The sequence below is a fragment of the Lonchura striata genome, chromosome 5, assembly GCF_046129695.1.
Source record: "Lonchura striata isolate bLonStr1 chromosome 5, bLonStr1.mat, whole genome shotgun sequence".
NCBI lineage: Eukaryota > Metazoa > Chordata > Aves > Passeriformes > Estrildidae > Lonchura > Lonchura striata.
The window spans coordinates 38,262,862-38,290,017 of NC_134607.1; the positions used below are offsets into that span (position 1 = coordinate 38,262,862).

Sequence of the window (27,156 nt, forward strand, 5' to 3'; positions counted from 1 at the left end):
TACTCATGGTAAGGTGTGATTCTGGGGCCATGACTCAGAAAAATGGAACTCCTGATGACCTACCTTAATGTGGTGGCTTTTTGTTTTGTAGGGAGTTTGTTTTGTTTTGTTGGTGTGTTTATTTGTTTGTTTTGGTGATTGTTTTGGTGTTGTGGTGGTATAAGCATGTTAGAGAGAGCATTGCTGTTACAGAAATGCATATGAAATTTTTGAGATAAAGGCATATATTCATATGATTGCACTCCTAAATTACCTTCCCTTATCAGTATATTTATTTACTGATTGAATACTAATATCTGCAATTGTGTATTTTAAATCTGATGTCAAATAATAACTGTAATAACTAAATAACTGTAGACTACAGACAGGAAGGACAGCATTCTGTAAGACCTGTGTCTATCAAGTACCGCTGACAGTGGAAGAGTCATTTGTCAAATAAGTTTTTAATCTCTGTTCCAGAAGTCATGCTGGATGTGACAGCTCAATGCTGATGTGCTTTCGTCCTTTTCTTGTATTGTTTTCTCTTCTTTTTCACAAAGAGAGGGAATCTACACAATTTGTTATGCATTATATTGTTTCTCAATAGATAAATTAAGATCACAATCCTTACAATGCTCTAATGAAAATCTGAGTTAGCCTAACCAAGTAGAACTTCTAATTCATTAAATGGACAAGTTTTAAAACATAGGAAATATTATAATTGAAACAAGAAATGCAACACAAGTCACGTAAGATTCATCATATGTCTTTTTTCTACTTGAGATATAGTCAATGAATAAGAATAGTTATATTGTGATTCAGAGATTTAAACAACTAAACAGAAGTTTGGTCCTTTGAAATGTAGTTGTATGAATAACATGTAAATTAGACTTTGAGGGAGTGGTTTAATGTATGATTAAACAGTTATGGAGCTGAGTTATTTATATTTGAATAAATATTAATTTATTGGAATTTTCCATGTTTGCCATTAACTTTACAGAAGCTACAAGGATTACTTTAGCTCCGTTGAACGTTGATGTCACCGTTGGAGAGAATGCTACCATGCAATGCATTGCATCTCATGATCCCACATTAGACCTGACATTTATTTGGTCTCTAAATGGCTTTGTAATAGATTTTGAGAAAGAACATGAACATTATGAACGGAATGTTATGGTAAGATGCTGTAGATCCTTATTTAATATGTGAAAGCCAAGTTTTCTTTTTTGTGAATAGTTGTCTTTTCTGTGTCAGTTCAGGTCCAATAGGCCAAAAACATAAAACAGAATTACAATTCAGACACCTTACAGACACAAAGACACTTGCAGACAGATACCTAAAAACAGATATCTAAATTGATGTAAGTATTTTGATACCTCAGGTAAATCCCACTCTGATTATTAGTGAAAATAGCTGGTAACTAGACAGCCTGATTGTAAACAGGGTGCAAATTACCTCAAAAAAGTTTGCATATGCATTCATTTTTACTTACCCATGTTTTTATCATCAAAATTTCTGGAATTTGGCACAAAACTGGGCCAGATGGTGGGTAGGAGTCAAACAGTCTGTAAACACTGAGGAAGAACAGTTTATGAGAAGGCTAAACAAGTTAATACAAAGACACTCATTTTGGCATATAGAACAATCATAGTTCCTTTGTATTAACATGTATGGTTATATTTTTAGAGTCTTCTATCAGGTTTATTTAAAATTAATATCTCTATTAGAAATCCCTTCTTGTTATGTCTAATCACATGCTGATTTGCCCAATATTCAGCAACCTCCAAGTGGTTGCCTACTTGTGTAAATACTTATTCTTTAAATTTGAATTATACAAAAATCCTCATATTTAGATACCTTTTTTTTTTTGTGGCAAGTGTGAAGATAAAAGGTTGCTAATGGTAATTGTAGTGTCTGAGAACACCAGAGACCACATTTAGTTTTAGCTCTGTGTTCAAAATGATGTACCAGTGCCCCTTGAAGAGTACTTCTCCTAGGCTGGCAATATTATCTGATTTTCCATGGACCAAGAGATTTCTTTTTTTGCTTTCAGTATCTGTTTATTTCCATGTGAAAAATGTTTAAAGTGTCACTATTTTAGTCTGATTTGGAACAAAACAGCCCTTTGAGGAGTCAAGAGTTGCCTCAGCCTGCTCATTTGCTGAGTTGTAGGACATAGTTAAGAAGCCACACTGCTCTCTTTCAGTGAGAGAACATGTCCTTGTCCAACAGGCCAGTAGAAGATAGCTGATAAATGTTCAAACCAAAGTCGTACACTCCTTTCTGCAATAAATCTCCTGAAAGGCTATGGCTACACTCAGTAGCAGGGTAGCAAGTAGCCTGCAGCATATTTTGTGTTGCCTCAGGAACTAATAAGTATGTAGTTATTTTCCAGTACACTGGCATCTTTCAAAACATTTCCTGCAGGTGGCTATTAAGTCACAATTTTGATAGGTCTATATTTACACTCTGGTAGAATAATTAATACATAGGAATACCTTGAAAAAGCTTGAATTGCCTCGAAATTGCATTAGTTTGTCCTTAGATAAAGACTGGAATGAGTCTGAGTGTCAGGCAAAATAAGAGCTTAAAGAGTAGAGCCCCAGTAAAGTTACTTCTTGTAAAAGACCAAATAAAATCACTCTGTGTTATATTTTATTTAATTGATTGCCTTTAGCTACCTGACAGATGTCACACAAAGAAATTTGTTCCATAGAACAGAAATGCAGACTGAAAGTGTTGATGAATCTGTTACTTTGATGTGGAAGGACAGTAAAAATGGCTTTATCAGAACAGTTTGCTGTGCAAGAGAAAAGAATCTGAGCTTTCTCCATCTGTAGGTTGTGTGTTGAACATGTTAAACAAAAAGTTTTATTTCACTGATACATTTGGGCTTTCCACTAAATAAATAGAAGTAAACTGGATTTTTTTTTTTTTTCTTTTAGGGGAAATTAATTCTGAAATTTACTCCTGCTTTTAGGGCACTTTCTAGCAAAGCATTTCAAGTTGACAAATATGGGACAAAATAAGGCCCTCAGAAAATGTGTAATTCTCTTAGAAGATTGACACTATTTAGTTCCCAGCTACCTGTTTCATCTTCAAGAGAGCCAGTGGTCCTGGACTCCTGATCTCAATTTCAGATTATCTCCGCAGTATTTTAGACCCTTTATTGAAGTGCTTAATTCCAAAACCAAATTGCCCTAACTTTCCTAGATTACCTTGCTCTCTGCAAACTTTCTGTGGTCTGCAGAGGGAGAGAAAGAGGTGCTTCTCTTCAGGTGTGTGTTGAATCTTGTGCTGGAATGTTTCCTTTTTCAATAGCTATAGGGATGGCTACTTGACAGGATTCAAAAGAAGATGAAGAACTCTTAATTCAGTTAGACCTTTAAGTAGTTTAGATCTAAATATCAATAAATTTACTTCAGGATACCCTGAAGGATATCCTTCCTCCTGAAGAATATTTCTTAGTTTGTTTTGCATTTGATCTGTCAAAACTGATAGACATTCTTTTAGCAGAGGCATCTTCTTGTTTTGCATTCCTTAAAGCCTTAATTCTGGGCTTTCAAATGCAAAGCAAGTGCAAATAGTCTTTTTTACTCTTCCACAGATACCTTGGTCTTTATCTGGGGCAGAGGAGACAGTAGGATTGAATTTGAAGTCTTCATTTGTGGGTATTAGGTGGTTCAGTGCATAAGCAATAACAAATGCAGAAATGTTTAACAAATTCAGAAAATCCAATGGTTTATGTAGGATGCAGTGAAGACCAATATGCAGTTTTTATATTTCTCATCCATTCATTTGTTATTGCATTGTTGCATTAAGGGTTTTTCTCCTTCCTGGGCAAGTAAAGGGATTTTCTCTTTTCTCCTGCCAGATTCCTCTCCCTGGCAATTCTGAGCTGAAGTCACTGGGTGGCAGGTTTGCTCAGGCTCTCTTGGATGTAAAGGGTGAGCTGGTTGACACATGACAGCAGCAGCCCGAGCTGCTGAGCTTGAAACATGCTCACCAGCACTTCACAAACACAAAAGAAAAATATATTCCACTGTGAATATTAAGATTTCTGGGTATATGAAGCGTGTGTATAATTTCCTGTTGATGAAGGATCCTCATCTGTCCCTCTGATAATATTGCTATTCATTTATGAAACTGCAGATCAAGTTGCTGAAACTTGATAGATCCACATTATTTGAGTTATCAAAATAATACTATTATTATTGTCATATAGACATAGTGAAATGCTAATTAAATACAGGCAAACACCTGCATAATTCTTATAAATGCAAGCTTTGGTCTCTCCATCATTGCTGAAGGCAAAGCTAATTTGCATTACATTAATTCTAAAATTAATTTCTCAAAAGGACATTTCTCAGTTCTGTTTTCATTTCCTATGACAGCAGTATGTAAAGGGCAGGGTGGGGAGAAAGAAAAAAAAAAGAATTGGTTAGCTTCCAAAGAGTCAAATGGAATCTTCAAATCAGTGACCCTGAAACGCTGATATTTTTATCACCATTTTATCTTTAATAAGTTAAATTGAATTGCTGTACAAGTGTTCAGGAAGTTGACCTGCTTGCTAATAGCTATTTTCTTTAAGTATTCAAAGAAAGAGTAAGTTATGGAAAGCCAGGTGATTAATTTTGTCACAGAGACAACTGACTTGCTACCTCCTCACATTTGCTCATATGAAGGGGCATTTCTCAAGATGATGCTGACACACCTCAGTGTCATGAGTACTACAGAGCAGGAAGCAAAACCTGCTGAATCCACATTGACTCTGAAGTGTGAATTCTGAGTTTGAAGCGTTCTCCCTAGTGTTCATATGTGCAGGGACATTGCACAAAGGCAGAAAAACACATTCAGCATAGATCTTGCAGGACCCATAGCTTGGGCTCTATTCAGCTTTGAAGAAGCTTCTGAATCCAAGGTGTCTGTGCATAACCATCTCTCTATCTCTGCAGGTCTCTTGTGGTTAACCTGTAGTAGTGTAGCTCTGAATACTGAAAAGCTTGCTTTTTTCTTATGTAAATATTATTTCTCTGACTTTATCTCTCTTTGAAGTACAGAAAGCTTTACAGTGTTCTAGGATGATACTTATAATATTCTGGACATACACAGCCAGACGGGTATTTTTCATTTAAGTGCAACACAAATGGAAGAACCTGTTTCTTTATTTATTTTTAAAAGTCCAGATACCAAAATTCACACTTCAGATTTCTGAAAGTGGTGAGATGAATTATAGATTGGAGAAAGTGTTTATCAAAGCACTTTGTTTCTTCAAAACTGATGGTTTTATAAACAAAGAACAAATTGAATTATAAAAGTCATATTAGAGGAGTACAGATTTACAGCTTCCTGGTTTTTGTACATTATTTTAAATTGCCATTTGTTGGCTAACATGGATAGACAAAGTTTTTCTACTGCATGCTCCTACTTCCATAAATTGCTATTAAATCTGTATTCCAACCCAAACTATTCTATGAGTCCATGATTCCACTGTTACCTGCAGCAGAAAATGTCCAAGGATTTTAATTTCCATTTTTCTTCATTGCTTTCTCTGGTAATCCTCCTTGCAGAGTGTTTAGATTAGCTCCAGGTGTAGACCAGAAAATTAATAAAAAGTTCAAAAGAACTGAAGAATTGAAGTAAAATATTTAGGTAAAATTATAGAATCATAGAACAGTTTAGGATGAAAAAGACCTTTAAGAACATCAAGTCTAACTATTAACCCAGCACTGTGAAGTCCACCTCTAAACCATATCTCTAAGTGCCACATCTACACATCTAAATACCTCCAGGGTTGATAATTCAACCACTTCCCAGCCTAGCCTGTTCCAACACCTAAAACCTTTTCAATGGAGAATTTTTTTCCTTGTTATTTGGGAGAAGAGACCAATCCCCACCTCACTACTTTAGGTAGTTGTAAAGAGTGATAAGGTCCCACCTCTGCCTCTGTTCCAGGCTGAGCAGCCCCAGTTCCTTCAGCTGCTCCTCATGATGCATATGCTCCTGCCCCTTCACCAGCCTCATTGCCCTTCTCTGGACTTGCTCCAGCACCTCAGTGGCTTTCTTGCTGTGAGGAACCCAAAACTGAACACAGTACTTGAAGTGCCTTCTCACCAGAGTGTCACCAGAGTGACAATTACTGCCCTGGTCCTGCTGGCCACAGTTTTTCAGATACCAGCCAGGATGCCATTGGCCTTCTTGGTCACCTGGGCACACACTGGCTCATCTTCATCTGCTGTGAACCAGCACCTCCAGGTTCTTTTCCACCAGACCACTTTCCTGCCACTCTTCCCACATCCTGTAGCAATGCCTGGGGTTCTTGTGACCAAAGTGTAGGACCCGCACCTGGTCCTAACTTCATACAAGGCATTGACCTGCCCTTGGCTTATTGATCCAGCCTGTAGAGCCTTCCTGCCCTCCAGCAGATCAACACTCCTGCCCAACTTGATGTCATCTGCAAACTCACTGAGCATGCACTTGATCCCCTCATTCAGATTGTGAGTAAAGACATTAAACAGAACTGTCTCCAGTACTGAGCCCTGGAGAACCCCACTGATGCCCAGCTGCCAGCTGGATGCAGTTTCATTCACCACTACTTTCTGGGCCTGGCCATCCAGCTAGTTTTTTTCCTAGCAAACAGTCCACCCATCCAAGTCGTAGGATACTAATTTCTCCAGGATAATGCTGTGGAAAATGGTGTCAAAGGCTTTCCTAAAATCCAGCAGACAACATCCACAGCCTTTCCCTCACCCAATAACAAGTCACTTTATTGTTGAAATCAAAATAGGGAAGCTCAGTTATGCACTGATTAGGAAGAAGTGGTTATTTTTGGACTAGAACAGAGCCAGAGTTGTAGTGAGCTCATTTAGTACAGTGTTTGAACATACTAAGGTGGCATCTGATTGTTAATGAAGCATGACCAACCAAATCAACTGCTTACTGTTTTTTTATAGAAGAGAGTGCCAGGTCTCTCTCAATGTACTGTCTCAATACACTGCTTTCAGTGCCTTGATATTGTTTTAGACATGAGTGACCTGAAAGTCACTCTAAATATTATTCCAAAGCTACCCAATTTTGGGTAGGTTTGGAGTAATATTTAGAGGCAATGGCCTAATAAAAACCTACTGAGCATGGAATGTGATGGATGGAGTCAGTGGTTAAGAGCAAGGAGGGGAAGGAAAGCAGGAGATATAATGCTGAGGGTGAAACCAACAAGCAGTTTGCTCTGGCAGAAGCCTTTGAGGAAATTTATTCTACTTACAGCACAAAGAATAGTTTAGAAGATCTTCCAACTTCTCCACAATATATACTCCATAAAAGCAGTTGACTCTACCATTTATGTGCTTGTAAGGCTTACCAAGCTACCAAAATTCATGTACCATCTGTAGTTAGATAGCAGAAGCTAGGAAAGCCAGGTGTGAACACTACTCAGAGAAATGTAGTTTGTAGTGTGTTGTGAATTTTTGTCATCAGCCATAAAGCTGTAAGCCATGAGCATAAGTGAGCAAGTGCCTAGGCTTTTTATGCTGTTATAAGTGAAATAACAAGGCCATTACCAAAGGGATGCTGGTACAAAGCACAGCGTCCTCAGGAATTTTCAGTGGTATGCTGAACAGAGAAGAATAATAATACATTTGTTGGAAATACTTCCTGGTCCACATCTGAAGCATAGAATTAACCCTGTATATTCTTTACATATAAATGTAGCTCACGGAAGGAAAAGATTCTTTAGTGGCAATGACTGTCATCATTATCCTGCTGAGTTTTTTATTTGTCTGTAACTATGGCTTGTAAGACAAAATAAAGTCTCAGGTGAATAGGATTAAGACAGTAGTGTTGCACTGGTGGTGCTGTCCCTATGTCTCTGATGTCAATAGCAAGAAAATATCTATAATCAATTTACATTAGCATACCTCAACAGCTGTTGTATTATCTGTTCTGGTTTTAGCAACCACTCTGCTAATTCTGGCAGGATCAAACCAATTCACACGAGCTCATTTAGAGTTAATAATTCTAGATACAGGTAGTAGAGAAAGACTTTTAATGTTATTTCTAGCTTTGGACAAACTGATCTCATCACCAAGAATCCTATCTCTTCTGGATTACTTCTTATTGATTCTCTTACCATTTTACATCTACTGTGTATTAAACAATGCTGAAGCTCAGATGTCTAATTTTAGGACCTGAATTTAAAAAAAAATACTGTCTCTGCTTACCAGGTTCTTCTATTTCTGCCAAGTTAACTTTTGTATTACAAAGTGCATGTAAGTTTTATATTAACAGAAGTTCCATTATTGTCTCCGAGGGCCCAACAAAAGTAGATAGACACTGTCTTCAGTCAAAACCCTAGATTTCTATAAATGATACTTAATTGTACAGGGGCACATTCTGATGGCTTTCAGCAATTTAGTGCCCTGGCAAAGGTGATGGTCAAAAAAACCAGTGACTATCAGAAATAGGTCATAGAATGCTATTTTTGACATCACTATTAAATCATAAATATAGGGCTTATATGATGCAAGTATTTACTTGAAACTTGGTAAATACTGAGTGGTGAACCACAGATACCCTTGGAATATCTGTGAGTATTGCTATCACTATTTCCAGTCTATGATTCAGTCTTCTCTGAGTTAAGGAAGGCATTTTTAAACATAGCCAAGCTGAGGTTTTTGGATGAAAACATTCAGTACATTCATATCTAATTTGTGGACAGAATTCGCTGATGCCTGTGCTCTTAATTTGCTTGGTAAGCTCTTCTTTTACCACCAAGAACTTAGGCTTCTTCTGAGGTATGGAAAGCTTCATTATCAACTGCATAAAGCCTTGCTCCAGTACAGCTTCTGAAGAAACAAGATACATCACCATATCTATGATTTTTTTATTATTCTTAAAATTATGTTACATTTTCCCATCTGTTTTTCATCATTTAGGCTGTACGACCCAAGTTCCCATAAAGGAAATTATTGTTAGAGCAAGTATATGGGCACATCATTATTAAATACAATAAATTATTTTAATTAAAGTGCTAACACAGAAATGAATACTAGCCCCAGTACGAATTTGCAATTTGCTATTGAAGTAATAATATGATTATGAGAATTCTAGTCTGCTTCTAAACCTTATTGCTTTGCTCAGCATTTGCTTAATTTTATTTGCAGATAAAAATGCAAGTAATTATCAGAGAATCACAGGCACTGTGGTTCTTTCTAGGATGATATTTAGTGTTAATGAACCAATACACAGCAGTCAAATAGGGAACTGTTTGTCTTTTTTATTAAAACCAAAACAAATAAGAGCAGAATTTTAAAAACAAACAAACAAGCAAACAAACACACACCAAAAAACCAACAACCAAATGAAAAACAGGAGCTGAAATATCAAAGTGTGTGATTTTTTTACAGCTTCCTATTGTAATTTTTTGGAGGACAGAGGAGCAACTAGCTGCTTTCTGTGTTCCCATAGAGCTACTGACACTCTGACTGATTTTTCTCCCTGGAAGCTGTTGCCAGAATTGCTCAGCCTGCTGTAGGGCTCACATGTGATTAGTCAGGTGTTCAGCCAGACAATGTTCACTTATGCAGTAATTCCAGCAGATTTTCAAAGGATGTTGTCTGTGACAGCAGTCTTCTTGGAGTTCTCATGAGTAAACTGAGGAGGCATGAGCACGGGAATGACACTATCCCAGACTCTCCTCATCTCTGTAGGATGCATGCATTTTGAAAAATCAAATTAAAAGCCATGTTTGTCTTGAGTGAAAAGTGTGAAAATATATATATCCACATGGAAATAGTTTAATAATAACTAAGAGAAAAATTATCTGGAATATATCAGCAATACTGGATTGTTCACTGCTCCAGCAGATCTGTTTGATCCTTGCTAGCAGCATTTTTTCACTCAAAAAGAGAGAAGACAGTGTAACCTGCCATTCTTGCTAACCCTGTAAGGCAGTCAGCTGAAGTATTGCTAGCCAGAGTCAAGCACTCTTTCTTTCATGTGTGCTTGATTCTTCTTTCATCCAATTATTTACCACAGTAAGTTCTTAAATATGTGAATTCTTATGTTGGACCTAAAAAAATTGTTGCTAACAGATTTCAGTTTGTGCTGAAATTTTATGCCAAAAGAAATTGAAGCTGGCAACCAAAATCCTCACTGGAGTCTGGAAGGGAAAAGGGTAGTGTTATCTGGGTATTTTAATCTCCCCTAAATATAGACTATGTAAGCTCTCATTCTAGTTTCAGAGCATTTGGAAAATATTTACCCTTACTTTCTCCTCTCATCCTTTTCAATCAGGAAACATAAACTGGATGGCATTAGCTTTATTTCATTTCTTCTGAATTCAGAGAAGCAGCCCATAGTATTCAAGATTGTCTCAAAGGTCTTTTTTGTTACCCAGCATCTATGATGGTGATAGCACTAGTTCTTACCTAAATATTTTTGCAGTTTCTTTTTGTACATACCATTTTTGCTTCTGTATTGCTTGCATTCCTGCATGTAAAAGTCTATGGATTGCAGTGAATTATCTCAATATTTGATTTTTTTTTGGGGGGGGGGAGAGTGTGTTTCAGTTATATTTTTGAACAATTCTCAGTGAATTAGGAAATCTGAATGTTGCCCCTGTTGATACAGTGTGCTATAAATCCATGTATTAATTTTTTGTAGCCCTTTTACTCCCATGGAAGTTCAGATGTTTTTTGGTGAGAACATTTGGGTTTTTAGTGAAATCCCTTTAAGATTAGCACATTGATTTAGCCTAGTAATCTTTTTCTGTAATAAAATGCAGGATGTATAAGCAAAATATCTCAAGTGAGTTATTTTTTAACACTTAAGTTACAATCTTCACATAAAACGTGTTTTTCATTAAGAAATAGCTGTGGTGCACATAGTGGTCTCTGTTCCACTCGTTGTTTCACAGGTGCACATCTGGTTGCTCAGAAGTGTCATAGGATGAAAATACTATATTCTGTTTGTCTCTCTGTACAGGCAAAGGGAGCCAGTGGCCCACATACCCATCTGAAAACATGGCTGTGTATTTCCCAGTAGTCTGACATTGGTAAAGAGTGTTAAGGAAGGATTAGGGTCTGGGATGATGAGTGTATGAGCCTTGTTGAAAGGTCAATTGCTTCCCTGGGGTCCTGCTGTTTGCCAAGGAGCAGTGAGAGTTGAGCATGTCCAGCCTGACACGGGCCTCAGTAGCAAGGGATGATAGAGGAGTACAGGACAGGTCTCGGTGCACCTTTGTTTAGGCTGTGCTTGTAGCCTTTCTGAGGTAAAAGCTCAGGTACTGCCATAGGATTAAACAGGAAGAGCCAAACAGCATTCCTGTTCTGTTAGTAGGACTCCATGACATGCTATCCTGCCAATGTGTTTAAAAAAAGCAACTAATGGTGCAGAAAAATCATATAACTGTGGTTTATGGACAAATTCTTGGCTCAATTTAGTTTTCAGACATGGGCCTCAAAGAGGGAAATGTTGACTAGTTAATAACAATTCACTAAGGTGTCTAATTGTTTCATGTCCAGTAAAGAGCAGCAGCTCCTCAGGAAACGGGATACTTTGATCAGCTGTTCTATAAATCAGATCTAGGTTTGAGGGTGACCCATCCTCTAAGTAAGAAGTTTCCTTTTCGAAATAACAACCTCTGTAAGTCAGTTGGGAGGGATGTGTAGACAAGCATCACATAGCTGCACAGGGATGTTTACCCGTTTCACTAAGTGTTGTTTTTGTGACAGATTAAATCCAATGGTGAGCTGCTGATTAAAAATGTTCAGCTGCGGCATGCAGGGAGGTACATGTGCACTGCTCAGACAATTGTGGACAACTCCTCAGCTTCAGCTGACCTTGTGGTAAGAGGTAAGCTGCTCCAGGTAATACAGAAATGTGGCTAGTTTTCACCTAGACAAGACACCAAGATAGGAGTGTTTGTGATTGTTTAGGATATGTAATTTCTCGTCAACAGATGGCAGAAATTAAAATGAGAAGTGCATAAATAAGCAAAGTCATAAAAGTCTACTCAGGGTACTGATTTGGTTGCAGACATTTAGAGATCTAACTGAGTATGTGTTTTCCTGAAAAGAAATAAGGATTTTTTGATTATGGGTGTTTTCCTTATGTGAAAGAAATTTTGGGTAGTTTAATTTAGTGTTCATTTTTAAAAATAGATTTCCAGGATCATTTCAATGTATCTCCTGCATGCATTTCTAAGTCACTTCTCATTTTTCATAAAGCTGTATGGATTAAATTATTGTATATAATATTAGGCCTACATTAAAAGGATTCTGTCAAATTACAGAAACCAAAACATCTGAGGTTATGTTTGTCACTCAGTTTTTATCTGATTTGTGTCTGTTAAGTGTTACTCCAGTCTCAAAATGCTGTTCTTGCTCATACAGTATGCATCCTACAAGATCTGTTGCAATGTGAAGTTCTAATAGCATGAGTTAATGTCCTTTGGGCATTTTGCTCTCTTTTATGCCTGTGGGCATAACACGTTCTTCGGTGCTAATGCTCTGTTTTGCTGACAATTCAGAACTGATACAGCTTGAACATTCAGTTGCCTTGCTGTTGTGTTTTGCCCCAGATTTGAGTCACACCACAGATGTGTGTAGCAGCTGAAGTATAGCTAGTGTCGTGGTTATGTACTTCTGTTATCTCATGTTGTTGTGCAGCTGAATATTTCTGCATTTAATTTTTAGCTGGGTATTAGCAGCCCATGAAATATCATCAATTTTGGATAATATGTCAAAGCAAATATGGTAAGTGATAAAACTACAGAATAGATCTGCAAAGGATCTTTTCAATGCCTTAGTATTATGTAAGCAATTCCTTTTAAAAATTAAACTACAAGGTGCTTTATCAAACTTTTGATTCCCCTTCCAACCCAGTAATTAGTGTTTCTCAGAGACTATTTTGTAGAAGAAATTAGCACTCATTTTGTTCTCAAAATTCAGGTTTAAATATAATTAACACAGTTCTACTTATGACTGCCTTTTTTGTGAGTATGAGACTCAGCATCTTACCAGGCCAAGAGTATGAAATATAACAAATGTGGGATGGTAGTTTCACTGCTTTGGTAAGGAAGAGGCAAAAGCAGAGTATGAAAACAAAGAGCTCTGTTCCAGAGCATCTCATCAGTGGAGTGGTAAAGGATAGCCACTGTCACTGCTGGCACACAAAGATGTTTTGTCAGTCCACACAACAATTTAACAGTTCATATGGATTGTTCTATGTGATCTTGTTTAAATTGCTAGTGATGTTAGCCCACTGAAGACTGCAGCCCCTGCGTGCACCCACAGACCTTAGTGGCCCTGTGTCGGCCCCACTGGGGCGGTATTACCGACGTGCCGGCTTCCAGCTCTGGAATGTGGGATGCCTCCTGGATGTGCTTCAGGCCTTTGCTGTGGGTAGCTGCCTCCTGGATGGACTGCTTGGATATATGCAGCAGTTTGTCACCTGGATGCACCCAGCTGACTGTCCCTGGTACTACCATATCAGCACCTGGCTCTGCCCACTATACTTGGACCCAGTGGAACCGTGCCCCATTGCTAAAGCAACTACCAACCTTGGGGTTAGTTGTGGGTCCAGTATCAGCTTTCCTATGGAGCCTTTTCTTTTTCCTGTGGCCCTTGGTGTTTCCTGAGACATGCCATTTTCAGAAGCTGATGGTGAGGTGAGAAGCTGTAAGAGGTATCTTTTGAAGAAAGAAGGAAAGTTGTTGGGACTGATGAACCTTTCTATACCTTTCAGCCTGAGTGCTTCTGAAGTAAACAGTCTTGCAGGAGAAGGGGTCTCTCATCAGACCTTACCTGTGTGTTTCCTTTGAGCTGGGATAGGAAATACCCATGTTACCAAGGTGGGAAGTTAACCAACAACCCTCATCTTAAAAGTCAGCTCTTAACAATTTCTACTTCCTGCATCCTTGTGAAGACTAAGAAGCTGTTTCCATGTGCAGTGAGGTATTTAGTCCTTACCTTGAAAGGGAGATCCAAGGAATGAAATTGCTTGCTTGAAGGTTATATTCATTGAAACCAAGGAACAACAACGTATGTTAATATATGTTTTTGTTTCAGTTAATTTCATTTGAGTCTTTTGGCTCAACTGTATGGAGAAAGTAAAGGGCTTAAGAGAAGCTGAAAATGCATTTGGCATGTGTGTTTAGATTTGATGTAGAAATCTCCTTCCATTCTTTTATGTTGTTTTGTTTTGATTCTCTGTGGTTTCTCTGTAAATAGTACAGAGAAATATATTATGGTATTGTTGGGGTTTTTAATATTCTCTGGGACTTGTTCAATCAGGTTGTTGGATAATTATCTGAATCATGTTGGCATTTTATTATCTCTGAATGTTGAAGCAGAAAATACATCTCAGTAGTCCTAATGTATCTGTTTTTACACAACAGTTAATATGTATCAGATAACTGTGTATCATATAAAAGAGAAGCACAATAACAAAACCAGAATTTTGTGAGCTTGGAACCTGATGAGGGGCTTACCACATTGGGGTAATATGAAGGCCAACAAAAATGGGAAGAGATCTATAGAAATCTCTTACGGTATGATTTTTCTCCAAAATAAGTCACAGGGTTTTCCACATAACTTGCAGCCAGGGCCTATACAGCACAAGCAGAAGTGTAGGTTAAAGGTGGGCCCCCAATAAGGTCAGTGTTAGGTGGAATTTGAGAAGGAGAAGATTTTCGGATTTTTCCTGAGTTCAGTTTGTTTGGTAAAAAGAGCAGCAACATTTTCAAAGTATTATCTTTTCACTTAAAATTATCTCAATATTGATTAGGCAGGAATCATGGAAGTTTTTGTATTTATAAAATGCAAGAGCCTCTGTCCTCTGAATCATTCCATAGAGTATTAAAAGTTGATGAACTTTAATATTTTCAGCCTATTTAATTTGTTAATTGTACTATCTTTTTTTTTTTTTTTTTTTTTTTTTTTTTTTTTTTTTTTTCTCTTTTCCCAGGTCCTCCAGGCCCCCCTGGAGGTATAAGAGTAGAAGAAATCAGAGACACCGCTGTAGCACTTACCTGGAGTCGTGGAACAGACAATCATAGTCCTATTTCCAAATACACTATCCAGTCAAAAACCTTTCTATCTGAAGAGTGGAAAGATGCCAAAACAGGTAAGAGTAATGCCAGAAGAAATAAAGACAGTAAGTTTTAAAGTATGATTGTTAGAAAGTTTGACTAATCAGAAAGTCATCACAGTAGAAGGAAACCAGGGATGCTATTGATGATGGCTGCAGGTTTACTGTCCTGTCAGCAGTTCTGTTCCCAGCATTTAGAGAGCCTGAACTGAATCTCAAGAAATACAGAAAAGAACCAGCCAGAGTTGATACCTGCTTTTTTGCCTCTTTCCTTGTTGCCTAAAACATTCAACATCAACTACTGGAGTCATAAAAATGTATTTATAGGTTAATTTAGATGAAAAGTGGATGTCATTGTTTCTGTATTTGTTATGGAGAAAGCTGGTTAAAATTGTTTGCTTTTCCCTGGGAGCAGACTAAATTCCAGTTGCATTAAAACTGGCACCCCTAGAGAAAACATAGCTAAAATTATCCTCCTAACCACTGGATGTCATCATAGTGCCACAAAATTTGAGTTATAGAAGAACCTACCTGAGCACAAGACATACTAATGTATTTTTTTTTTTGCAGGATTTAACATAAAAAGCATACATTTTAAAATATTTTTAAGCTACTAGTATATCTGAATGCTTTATGAAGGATAGCATTGTCACAAGCTATACAGAATTTTCCTATCAATGTTTCATTATCCCAACCTTATAAATTATAACTTAAGTGCTTTCCTGAGGAATTAAGTTATTCCATACTCAGCATTTCTAAATACTAAGAATAGTAATAGTTTCTGTGATTGTCTTCCATTTAAATTTCCACTTGAAACTACAGACATGTAAGAAACAGACTGACATATTGAACTGAAAATTTATTACTTTTTTAGAGTAAAAAGTTAGATATAATAGACCTTCTGCCTTAGATCATATTTTTCTTTCAGACTATATGGTATATGAAGTTCACTTGAATATGATTGCCTCCATCAGCCAGCACTGATATTTTTTATGTCAAAGAGCTTGGAAAATAAACCCAGAATTTTCCCCAGCCTCTTCTTATCTCTTTTATCTTGCTTAATGGCTTCTGTAGAATAGATTTCTTTGAACTTTAAAAAAAAAAATTAATGTAGAAGTTAGAGATGTTCAAATAACTGATTATTTGTTTCAGTAAAAATACATGCAGGAGGGAGTATCCTTTTAGACTAGCCTCTGCTTTTCTCTGGATAAGTAAATTTTATTTCTTATTCATTCTGTACTTTTCAATTAAAGAAAATAAGGAAATGTGAACAATTTCAGGTGGCAATTGATCCTGTTTTGTTTGTGCTGTGCATTACTGGAACTGGAAATAGAGGTGTAAGAGTTAACATAAGTGTTGGTTTCAGAGTTTCATTCTGTCTGACTGAGAGCAGGGCCTTGAAACCACTCTTCTCACTTCTCGGGAAGATTCCATACTTGCAGTGTTATAGGCATGGTGGGATGAACTTCTCTGCACCTCTGAAGTTCTCTGCTTCTCAGAATTACTGAGATAGTCTTTGAGACATGCAGTCAGACTTTTGAATCTTACCCTAAAGAATAGTAAGTGGGATTTACATCTTGGGTGGAATAGGGAGAAATCTAGATTGTTGAATTCCTTTTTAAAGATGCTAACACAAAAGATATACATTATTAATTTCTGAAAAGTTGAAAGCAATTATTCTGGTGTTTTCAAAATCATTACTTTTCCATTTGAACCACACTTAGGAATTTTGTTAAATAGATAATTCCCTCAAAATAGGTAAAATCATCCTAGTAACCATCACTGGCATCACTGCAAGCTTTTACCTAATTGCTCAGCTGCTCCCATTTTGATTCAGCATTAACTTTCAGATTAATGAAGCATAATGAACAGTCCAAATTGATCTGTCACCATCAGTTAATGCTGCTAATTTTCAAAGTGTGAAACAAGAAACTTTGGCATTGCCTTTTGGAAATACTGTTATTATTACTACTAACATTATTTCCCCAACCAAATCATTCATAATACTGAGTGTGTTTTGTGAAAGTGTATTCTACTTCACAGAATGGAAATATGTCTGAATGGATTATGTAATAAGTTGTTTACATTTATGTTGCTCTTTCCAGTTAAGGGGATCAGTTTCTCGTTGTGCCAAGTGTTCATAATAGTTCTGGGAATCTGTGGGACAGTAAAATTAAATTAAGAGATCAGATAGCCCAGGAAAGACATTGAGAGAATGTTAAATTTATACCAAAACTTGGATGACATGAGAGGTTTGCATTAGCTTTCCTGACAAGATAGAAAAATAATTTGAGTAAGGATGAGGGAGGGTGGTGGTGAGGTGGAAAGAAAAATGGAAAGTGTGTTCCTTTCTCCTTCAAGACCTCACTTTGGAATGACATATAATGATCATTAGGAAGAGGGAAGTGGTGTCACCAGCTAGTGCTTACACTGTTGTTGCCTGTGTTTTTGTAGGCATTGCATTTATATTTCAATTCCAAATCAGCTGCCTTTCCAGTGCAGAATATCTCAGTTCTCATCTTCCTCTGAACACAAGACTCTAATTTGACAAACAACTCTTGTTTATATATGAATGAAAATCCTCTGTCTTTACATAGCTGCAGACAGCTATAGAAGCAACACCTATTGTCTGTGAATTGTAGACAGTCATGAGTTACTCATTTTATTTATGATAAAGAAGCTCATCCTTAAGACAACTGCAAGTCTTTTTGCATGAATTGCAATAATATTTACATTTCTTGATTGGAACCACATAGTAAATTATAACATGCTCACTAATTAGGTGCCCCAAATTAGGACCACATTTTATAAACCACTCTTCATCAATTGATTGAACCCTACATGTCTAGCCCTTGTCTGTCCATGTGATGCATTTTTATTTTACTGTTTATGAATTATGAATTTATCATTTGTCTGTAGGTAAAATGAAATTCCTCAGCTACAATATGTAATTAGTAAGGAAATATCATAACTACATGTACTGGTTCACACCCAGTTAAAACTTGCATGTCAGTATGGGTTTATTCAATATAGTGTCATAGTTTCCAAATTCCCAGTCACTGCTGTGGGTACTCCTTGTAAAACGTGATATTCCCAATGTACAGTGTCAAATTTGCTTTAGTTTTCTATGTGTGGTTGCAGAATAGTGCAAGTTTTGTCACAATCAACAAAACTGTTGCTGACCTAAGTGTAAAATGCTGTTTTCTAAAGCATTTAATCTTTTTTTTTTAGACCCATCAGATATTGAAGGAAATATGGAATCTGCTACAGTGATCGATTTAATTCCATGGATGGAATATGAATTTCGGATAATAGCAACAAACACTCTGGGGACAGGAGAGCCCAGTATGCCATCACCAAGGATTAGAACCGAAGGCGCTCGTACGTAAACTGAACATGTCAGGGTTTTTTAAAATGTGTTTCTTAATTTTTGCATTTTTGTTCACCTGTTTGGTAATTTTAGGTTTTACTTTAAAAAAATGCAATTTATAAGATCCAGTATGCAGAGAATAAATTTTCAGGCACCCACTACTACAGATTGTAGTAAGCAAGTACCAAACTACAAAGATGTGATAGCATCAAAGTAGACCGAAAAAAAAAAACTTAGCAATATGGCAAATCTGTCTGCATTGCTGAAACAGAATCATACTGCATCTTTCAGAGATCTCCCACTGTATCTGTCAGCCAGGCTGTGTATGAGTGCATGCACGTTTGGGACTGTGGTTCAGGACTTTGGAAAAAACATGCATGTATTTAACAAGGAAAATGGCCATTTACTATTTGGTTTGTATTCTAACTAAAACATGCATGACAAGGGTATGTGTTCTACTGGATAATGCCAGTTTTCTGTGACTGCAAGTTTGGTTTGGTGTCTTCTTATGTCATGTCACATATGTGACATTTTCCAACACAAATTACTCTCTAATCAGTCTGGTTGCTCAGTGTTAATAGCTCAGAACTTATTTAAGGATATTCTTCAGGCTCAGGCACATTCTTTTTATAATGAATTCTTCAAAATGAGGACTTAGGTGCTACTGTTTCAGAGAATACATTCTAGTTTGACTGTACAGAGGAGATAACATCAGTGTTCTAGGGGGTAATGGATCACTGCACAAAGACTGTGTCCAACAAAGCCTGTATACCACTGAGTAGTATCCACTTGCAGTCTTTTTTACAATTTCTTTACAATTGTTTCCCATATCTTGAGTTTTGAAACTAAAAATAAAAAACCGAATTGTGGAAAACAACTTCTGCAATTACACCTGCTAGGTCATAATTTTCATTAGATAATATTTTAAAACTAAAATGTATTTGCATTGTAAATTTCAAAACATTCATTAAAGACAAATTTGGTCCATTAAAATTTTGTTGCTTGGGGAGAAAGAAAAGAAATAGGTTAAATTATTTTGGATAGGGAAGGAAAAGCCACAGAACTTTAATACTAAAGTAAAAGATAATCCCAGCCCAAAAAGTTGACTACTAGCATCATATGTTTTATGACTTTGAAGGACCAAGAATGTACAGGAGAAATCTGGTGTGCAATAGACATTTTAAAAATGTTAGAAAAGACACAGATAAGGAGAGAAATCATGGAATAGGCATAGTAGGGAATGGGGAATAGGGGTAGTGTCCTGCAGTTTGCAGTGGGCCACGTTCATGGCATTTTGTAGCCTCCCCAAAAATGCCATACTTTCCAGTTTTGTAGTTGGATGTGCCTCTTTTGCAAGAAGTGGTCTATTTAGTCTGTTGTCTGATTCCCCAGGCACAGCCCCATGCTCTGGCAGACCGTGCAACAGTTTTTGGCAAATTGTGCAAAATGGTAGTATAGTCTTTTAGGTATCAGTCAGAACTTCTTGTCATGGCAAAATAGGGTATAAATAATTTACAGTTTACAGATTAACTTCTGCAACCAAGTGTGTTTTCTGCCAGGAGCTGGAATTTTTTATAAGAAACAGTAGGATTTAGGTTGCACTGTCAATGTCAAGGGTACTATAGAAGCTATATATGTTCACATATTGTAGTTATTAACATTTTCTGTGTTAAACAGCAACAAACAGTGCTGTCTCTTTGTTGTACTATGTGAGTGACAAATAATGTCTGTTACATTTAGAAGTTGTCAGCATATTTTTCAATTTTAAAGTGTCTCTTCAGGTAGATAACTAATTTCAGTAACTTATTAGCATGCTAAGACTGTGTGCATTTTTTTTAATTTTATTTTTAATGAAACAGTTTGCTTCATCGATAATATTTCACAGCGATTTCTTGAAATTCAATAGATCAAGGTCTGGTTTGATATATTTTAGCTTCTGGGTGCATTAGAGTAATTGTCTAAGTATAGTTGTCTAAGTTAGTTACCTGGTCTTAACAAAGAGAGAAGCCTGGGTTTAGTGGTTGAGAGAATGAGGAAGATACTTTTGAAAATAATGACTTGTTAGACTTTAAACGTTCAAGTTTCTTCAGTTCTTTGGCAGCCCGTCTATCTATTTTCTTTGACTACTTAAACATTCTAGCAAACCTCTGCTTCTAACATAGCTCTAAAGCTATATATAATAGATAGTGTGACTACAAGGTCAAGTAACAAACTCTAGCCTTCTCTCAAATTGTCATATGTATGTTTAGTTTTGATCTCCATTAATTTGTTTTCAGAAAGGACAGAAATAAATAATGCAAACTATGCACTGAATGCTGATTTCAATTTCAAATTTTTTTTTACATATTTTTATCCTGTCTGAAAACATTAGTTCTGCTCTGCTTTGTGTTCCTTTTCAGCTGACCCTCAGAGAAGGCCTCAGCAAACATCTTACTTATATTGTGCTTGAGCACTATGACTTATGGCTTTCACTGAGTAGTGGAGAAAATGCCTGATCCTATCAGAATTTTTTTACACAAAGATCACATTAATTTAGGTAGAGCATGTAGCTCATGCATGCACATCTGAGGCATAATTAATGCCCTGTAGGAAAGCTATCATATCCTAAATTTTCAGTGGTACATTGTATGTCCATATTGAGTGACAGCAGATAAATACACAAACACCATAGAGGATAACAACAGAATCATTGCACTCAGTGCAAAGAGCCTGAGAGAAGTGACAATATAGGAATGATTTATAATGGAGTCCTTGAAAGTATCCTGCTTTACCACCCAGCTGTGCACTAATGACAGATCAACAGATCATATTTCAATTACAGAGAATATCAGTGTAAAATGCAATTAGTAAATGATAATGCTATGCCAGTTTTGCTTAGGTGCATCTACCCATCCTGGTCAGGACTATCAAGAAGACATGTGCCACTAATCTAGAACACAATTAGGCTGCCAGGGCTTCAAAGATAGACCTATAGATTTAACCTTACACATGGCAAGTAAATCCATTGAAGCAGGAGTAACTGATCACAGTGTGTTGAGGTAATTACACGTGCCAAGTCCATGGTGCTTGAGTCCTTGGCATACCAGCACCTGAGAAAGCACAAGAGCAATACACAATGTATGTCTCTTAAGACTTAGAAGAAATTTTCCATTCCTGAATATTCAATTAAATATTTGTAGATAATACAGGGAGAAGGAAGAATGATTGCTGGCTATGGGTACAGCTGGCACATTTCCTGAAGCAGTAGCTGTACATTAGTCTTGGCAGATTGCACACCATCATTACTTTAATTGTGCGTGCCACGTGTACTCATTGGCCTTGCAGCTTTCTGCTGCATGCTTTGTAGTAATTTTTCTTGTCTCTTCTGTTTCTCTAGCTCCTAATGTGGCTCCTTCTGATGTTGGAGGAGGGGGTGGAAGCAATCGAGAGCTGACAATAACATGGATGGTAAATATTGTGCATGCAAGGTGACATGAAACCTGTACTATTTTGTATCTGATCTTGCTCCTCTTGAGACCTGTGAATGGTTTGTCTCTGGGTCTTGTGAGAACAGGATTTGTATATAATATATATTTTTTCAGACTTTTCTCATGAAGAAGTACTTGAAAAGGAATGAGGATGAGTGTAACTTAGAGGTTTATGTGTTGGATGTTTCTAAAATATCATCTAAAACATTCTGAAACAAAGAGATTGAAACGCATACTGACTATGATAATGCATTGTTAAAAGCAGTCTTCATTCTTCTATTGAAGCAATGGTTTTGAAAACTTGTCTAAACTGTGGATATAGGTAAAGCAAGAAGTGAAAAGATACACCAAAGTAAGAGGAAAGCAAATCACAACACAGGAGAGAATAAGGATTTATAAACAAAGTTGCACAGAGAAAAGTAGCATGAAAGAGAGAACTGAAATCTACTGCAGGGTATTTGGGGAAGCTAGCGAGAAGAAATTAAAAAAAAAAAAGATTGTTGTATTCATGTCAGAGCCTATCAGTATCCTGGAAAAAGAGTTACAGAAGCATTACCTGTGGCAAAGAAAGATGGTTGTGTTATGCTTGAAAAAATTACCAAGTTTGTTTTCTGTTGACCTCTCTGTTCACTGTTGTAGGGCTATGAGATATATAAGGCACATTATGCCATTTGTGTCTTTTGCGAAATAGCTGTTTCATATGTAGCAGCTGAATTGCCCCTGGGGAGAGTGCTTTTTCTTGAGAGAAGTAATGAAAAGATGTCATAATTCCAATTGCATTTACTATTGTATAGGGAGTCTCCTTATGAATACACAGATTTTAATCCATATACATATTTCCTTCTTTTTGTACTTAGGACTGATCATATATCTGTGGATGTTCTCAAGTATGATAGAAGTAGCCAGCCATATCTTTGAGTTATCAGATTTGTGCTTTCCTGTCTGGATTTTGTTTTGGGGTTTTCAGATTTTTTTGTTTCTTAACTGAGTACAAAATATTTATTCCGTTTTCTTAAGGATTTTAACTGTTAAGTGAAGATAAGTTTCTGAAAAAGCAGGTCCACAGTTTTTCTACAATATATTGGAAAGGCTATATCTTAGTTCCCCTAATAATAGGTTAGGAAGTAAATATGTCCTTATTGGCTTAATTCTGGTCTGTTTATTTTTTAAGAGCAAAAGAACACATGGAATGAACAGCTGCAGAAGACTTAGATTATTTTACTTCACAAGCTTTTCTTCTAAAAGCTCTAACAAACTACTGAATGCTTCTCGCATTGTATGTAAAGACTGGTACTCATGGCATTTCCAATACAGTGATGACTTAGCTGTGACCAAACTAAACAAAGAAAATATAATCAGGAGAATAGTGACTAATGCAAGACCAGAAGTACAAGACTGCTTTAGTATTTCCTATGCACCAAGGCAGATTTATATTCTCATTATTTCTCTTACCTAATGTTATGCTTTTCACAGCTGTTTTGAGTAACTCCTTTAGTAAGATAAATTAAGTATGCCTTCAAGTATTTATTTCCCAATAATCTTCTATGCTATGTCTAGCAAGAGTTCTTAAGTAGAGACTGTAGGTTCACGGAGTCTGACAGACAACAATATATCTATCTGTAAGGCTAAGATAAAAATATATATTGATTCCCCCAAATGTGCTGACATTTGCATATGCTACTCTAAATAGTCCTTAATTAAGAAGAGAAGAACAAAATGTATGGCAGGTTCACATGTTGCTGCCAACCCCTTTTCAGCTTATTCTATGATTCATAAGCCCAGGTTGAATGAGCCAGCCAGAGATGCAATCAAAGCTCTTCTAAGACTTGTTTTGAAAGAGGGACTGAGAAGGAGAGCTAGGAGTGGCATGCCCATTCTTCCTCATTTTTCCCCATTTGTGTTTCCCTCTCCAATTTTCTTCTTTAAAGTTTTCGGTGGATTCTACAAACTATTCAGCTACTTATACCTACTTATTATGTGCAGCCATTGGAGGGAAAGCTGCTTTCACATTTCATATAAAACCTTTCAGAATATAATTTTTATGTGCCATTCCTGGCTTTCTAAAGTTTGCTCTGGCTGAAAATCATTCTGAGGCTAGGGCCTCATCCAGTCTGCTTACTTTGGCATATGAGATCAAATTCTAGTTTATTTTAAGCAGCTAGTTACAGTGATAGATTCAGAAGACCAGCTACACAGAAGTTTCAGAAAACCTTGCTCAGAATATCTCCACACATGTTGGTTGAAGTGCTGTAGTAGTGGGCAAACACCTAAAGAAAATAATTACTCTCTGTGTCACTGCTCCAAGACCTTTGCCTCAAGATAAGCTATTTCATCTCTCTGAGGTTTCCATTAGGGAAAAAGGTAATGCAAAAAGCTTATTTTCAAAGGACGCTTCTGGTCAACTTCGTGATGCACAGATGAATGGTGTGATTTTGGCTGGTTGGGTGCAGCATCTAATAGTTGTGGTAAAAGCTCCACGGACAGAGAAGGGAATCACTGAATGTAGAGCATTGGTAAAAGAAGAAAAGTCCATTATGGAAGATTGTCTTCCTTAATTTTGTATTTTCCAGTATTCCTAGGTATAGGAGATTAGCTATAGTTTTAAGAAATACTTTGGATAGGTACCTTAAATGCCTGTACTCAAAGTGGGAGTCATTTCATTAAAAGATTTACTTGTTAGAAGCTAGGTAGTCTAAAGCAGCATCTTAATCCCTTCCATCATCAGTGGAAATTGGTAGGATGAGTCATTCTTTGAATGTGTCCATTTTTTGTTATCAGCTCTGCCAGCTTCCTAGGTGACAAACTTTCAGTTAATGAATGCAGTTTGGGCCAACCATATAGTATTTCTCTTCACTGTGGTTCTTTTGCAAGAATATCTATCTACACATATACATACTGGTATAATATGTCTGTATTACATATCTGCTGTGCCTCATTCCTTAGGTCTTTTTTTGCTAACTACAGCTATTTTATTACACAATTATTCTTGGTTTCTTGCTGTGGGAGGTAACATGCTGTGTGTTGCACTGAGTTCAAATGAGGGAAAAAGTTCTTAAAATGTTTTCCTAGCAAATATACTAATACTGCAGATCTAAGAGGGCCTATTTTAAAGGGGGTGGAAGCAAGCCTTTGAAGGAAACCAGGATGAAATGGAGTTCAGTGTTTTTACAATATACGTATCGATGCTTTCTGCATTATTTGTATTTCATTCTAGACCTAGCTGTTTACCAAAAAAATTAATGTGTTTTTTTTCTACAGCCTTTGTCAAGAGAATACCACTATGGCAATAACTTTGGTTATATAGTGGCATTCAAGCCATTTGGTGAGAAAGAATGGAGAAGAGTTACAGTTACTAATCCTGAGATTGGCCGATATGTCCACAAGGATGAATCAATGCCACCTTCAACTCAGTATCAAGTAAAAGTGAAAGCTTTTAACAACAAAGGGGATGGGCCATTCAGTCTCACTGCTGTCATTTATTCAGCACAAGATGGTGAGTAAATGTTCCAAATGAGTTTTACACTGTGGGTCCAGATCAGCACTACCAACAGCAGTAGAACTTGGTCCTTGACACTGATTTGTATAGCAGGATACATCTTCAGCAGGAAGGGCGTGTATTTATTGCACAAAACTCTTGTTCTGAACAAACAACTTCCACTTTCTGCCTTCTGTGTGATGCAGAGCACTTGGCTGTGCTTGCTGGTGATAAGCAATACACAGCAAAATGCAAGGTTCTTCATACAGCCTGTTAAAAGATTTTAAAATATATTAAAAAAAATCTTCCCTACACAGCAGTTGCCTCAAACATTTAGATCTTTATTCAGCAATGTCTCTGTGATCTTAATACATGTATTTGACATAGGCTTAATTTTTTTCTTCTTTACAGACCACACTAAAGCCTAGTATTTTAGTAAATCAGTATCAGAATTAAGCCCAAAATTGTGAAGGAATGATAGTTCAATTGTATCTAGTTACATTTCCAGCATGTTTAGAGTTTCATTTAAATTATCCCTGATGCATTCTTTATTCTGGTTTGCATGTTAGAGCTATTAAGTGAGTAATTTAATAGAAACATCCTTCACATTCTATTAAAATATTTTTTCTTAATTCTTACTGTAATTGTTTCACATGCTGTGATCTTTAGGATTGAAGTTTAAATGACATAAACTTAGCAGAAGAGAGAAAGTACTGGAAGAAAGTTTACCTTAAATCACAAGAAATATATACAACTTCTTTAATTGCATTATCATCACTCAAGCCTTTTCTTAAATATGCAGTTTATTAATTTCTGCCAGAAACCCTAAGAACTGCTAGTATTTTTCTTTCCATAGAGTAAAATCTCCACAAAGTCAACAGATGTAGACCAAAGAGCCAGGAGGAGGAATATGATAACAGGGCCACATTCTCACACTTCCGATTCTGTTCTGTACTCTGTGTACTTTATGGAAGATTTATGTTCATGGTTCCCATTAGCACTAATGGGAACTTTGCTCACAAATCGGCCACACACAGAGAAAAGACTGAAGAGCCCTCAATACCAAGCTGGCTGATGAGGAGAATACTAATCTTTTTTCTCAGGAAAGCACACCTTAGCAAATCATCTTCAACAGCCACTGCAACAACACAGAGGGGGCTTTTGTGCAATTGTATAAATGCATTAGTAAATAGTTATGGTGTAATGAAAGCAGTATCAGTCAAATTAAACTTAGTATCCATCCTTCCTCAGAGACTTTATCGACAACTGACTGATAAGCTCCCACGTGTTTATGTTAAGATTATCCAGACCATGCCAGGAGTGGCAAGTGTTTGTATGGTCTCCAAGTTCAGGGACATGGTAGAGCCTAGTAGCTCAAAAAGACAGAGGAAAAGCAAATGTGCAGTAGTTCCAGCTTCCAGATAAAGGGGTCACTTGAGTGGCTGCTGAATTTCTGACACAGACTTTAGTGAAGTCCAGATACCCGATAAAAAACATTTGTGGATAAATTATCCCAGATACAGACTGCAAAAGAAATAGAAGCTCAGTGAACATACTTTTTTGATTTCAAGCACAAGACTACAAACCTTACCAGTAGGGCTCACAGTTCCTGTGACCGTTACTACTGCCTATGTCCATATCCTATGCCCATATCCTATATCACTACTACAGCAGAGGTGTGACCCTTTCTACTGCTATATCCAATTCAGGAACTTCAGGGCAGGTTAGAAGGAATTTTTCCAGATGTAATGGAAGTTACTCTGAAGGAGTAACTTGAG

At 36.9% G+C, this 27,156-nt stretch overlaps 1 protein-coding gene across 1 annotated transcript in view; it reads left to right on the forward strand.

The window, feature by feature from the left end:
- The window catches only part of CNTN1 (contactin 1), a 206,440-nt gene that overhangs the window by 154,740 nt on the left and 24,544 nt on the right, over positions 1-27,156 (forward strand). Inside the window, exons 15-20 of the mRNA XM_021545291.3 lie at positions 980-1,155; positions 11,709-11,829; positions 14,944-15,102; positions 18,298-18,447; positions 21,813-21,883; positions 25,162-25,396. Of these exons, the coding sequence (XP_021400966.1) occupies positions 980-1,155; positions 11,709-11,829; positions 14,944-15,102; positions 18,298-18,447; positions 21,813-21,883; positions 25,162-25,396 (912 nt within the window). The remainder of the gene's footprint in view (positions 1-979; positions 1,156-11,708; positions 11,830-14,943; positions 15,103-18,297; positions 18,448-21,812; positions 21,884-25,161; positions 25,397-27,156) is intronic.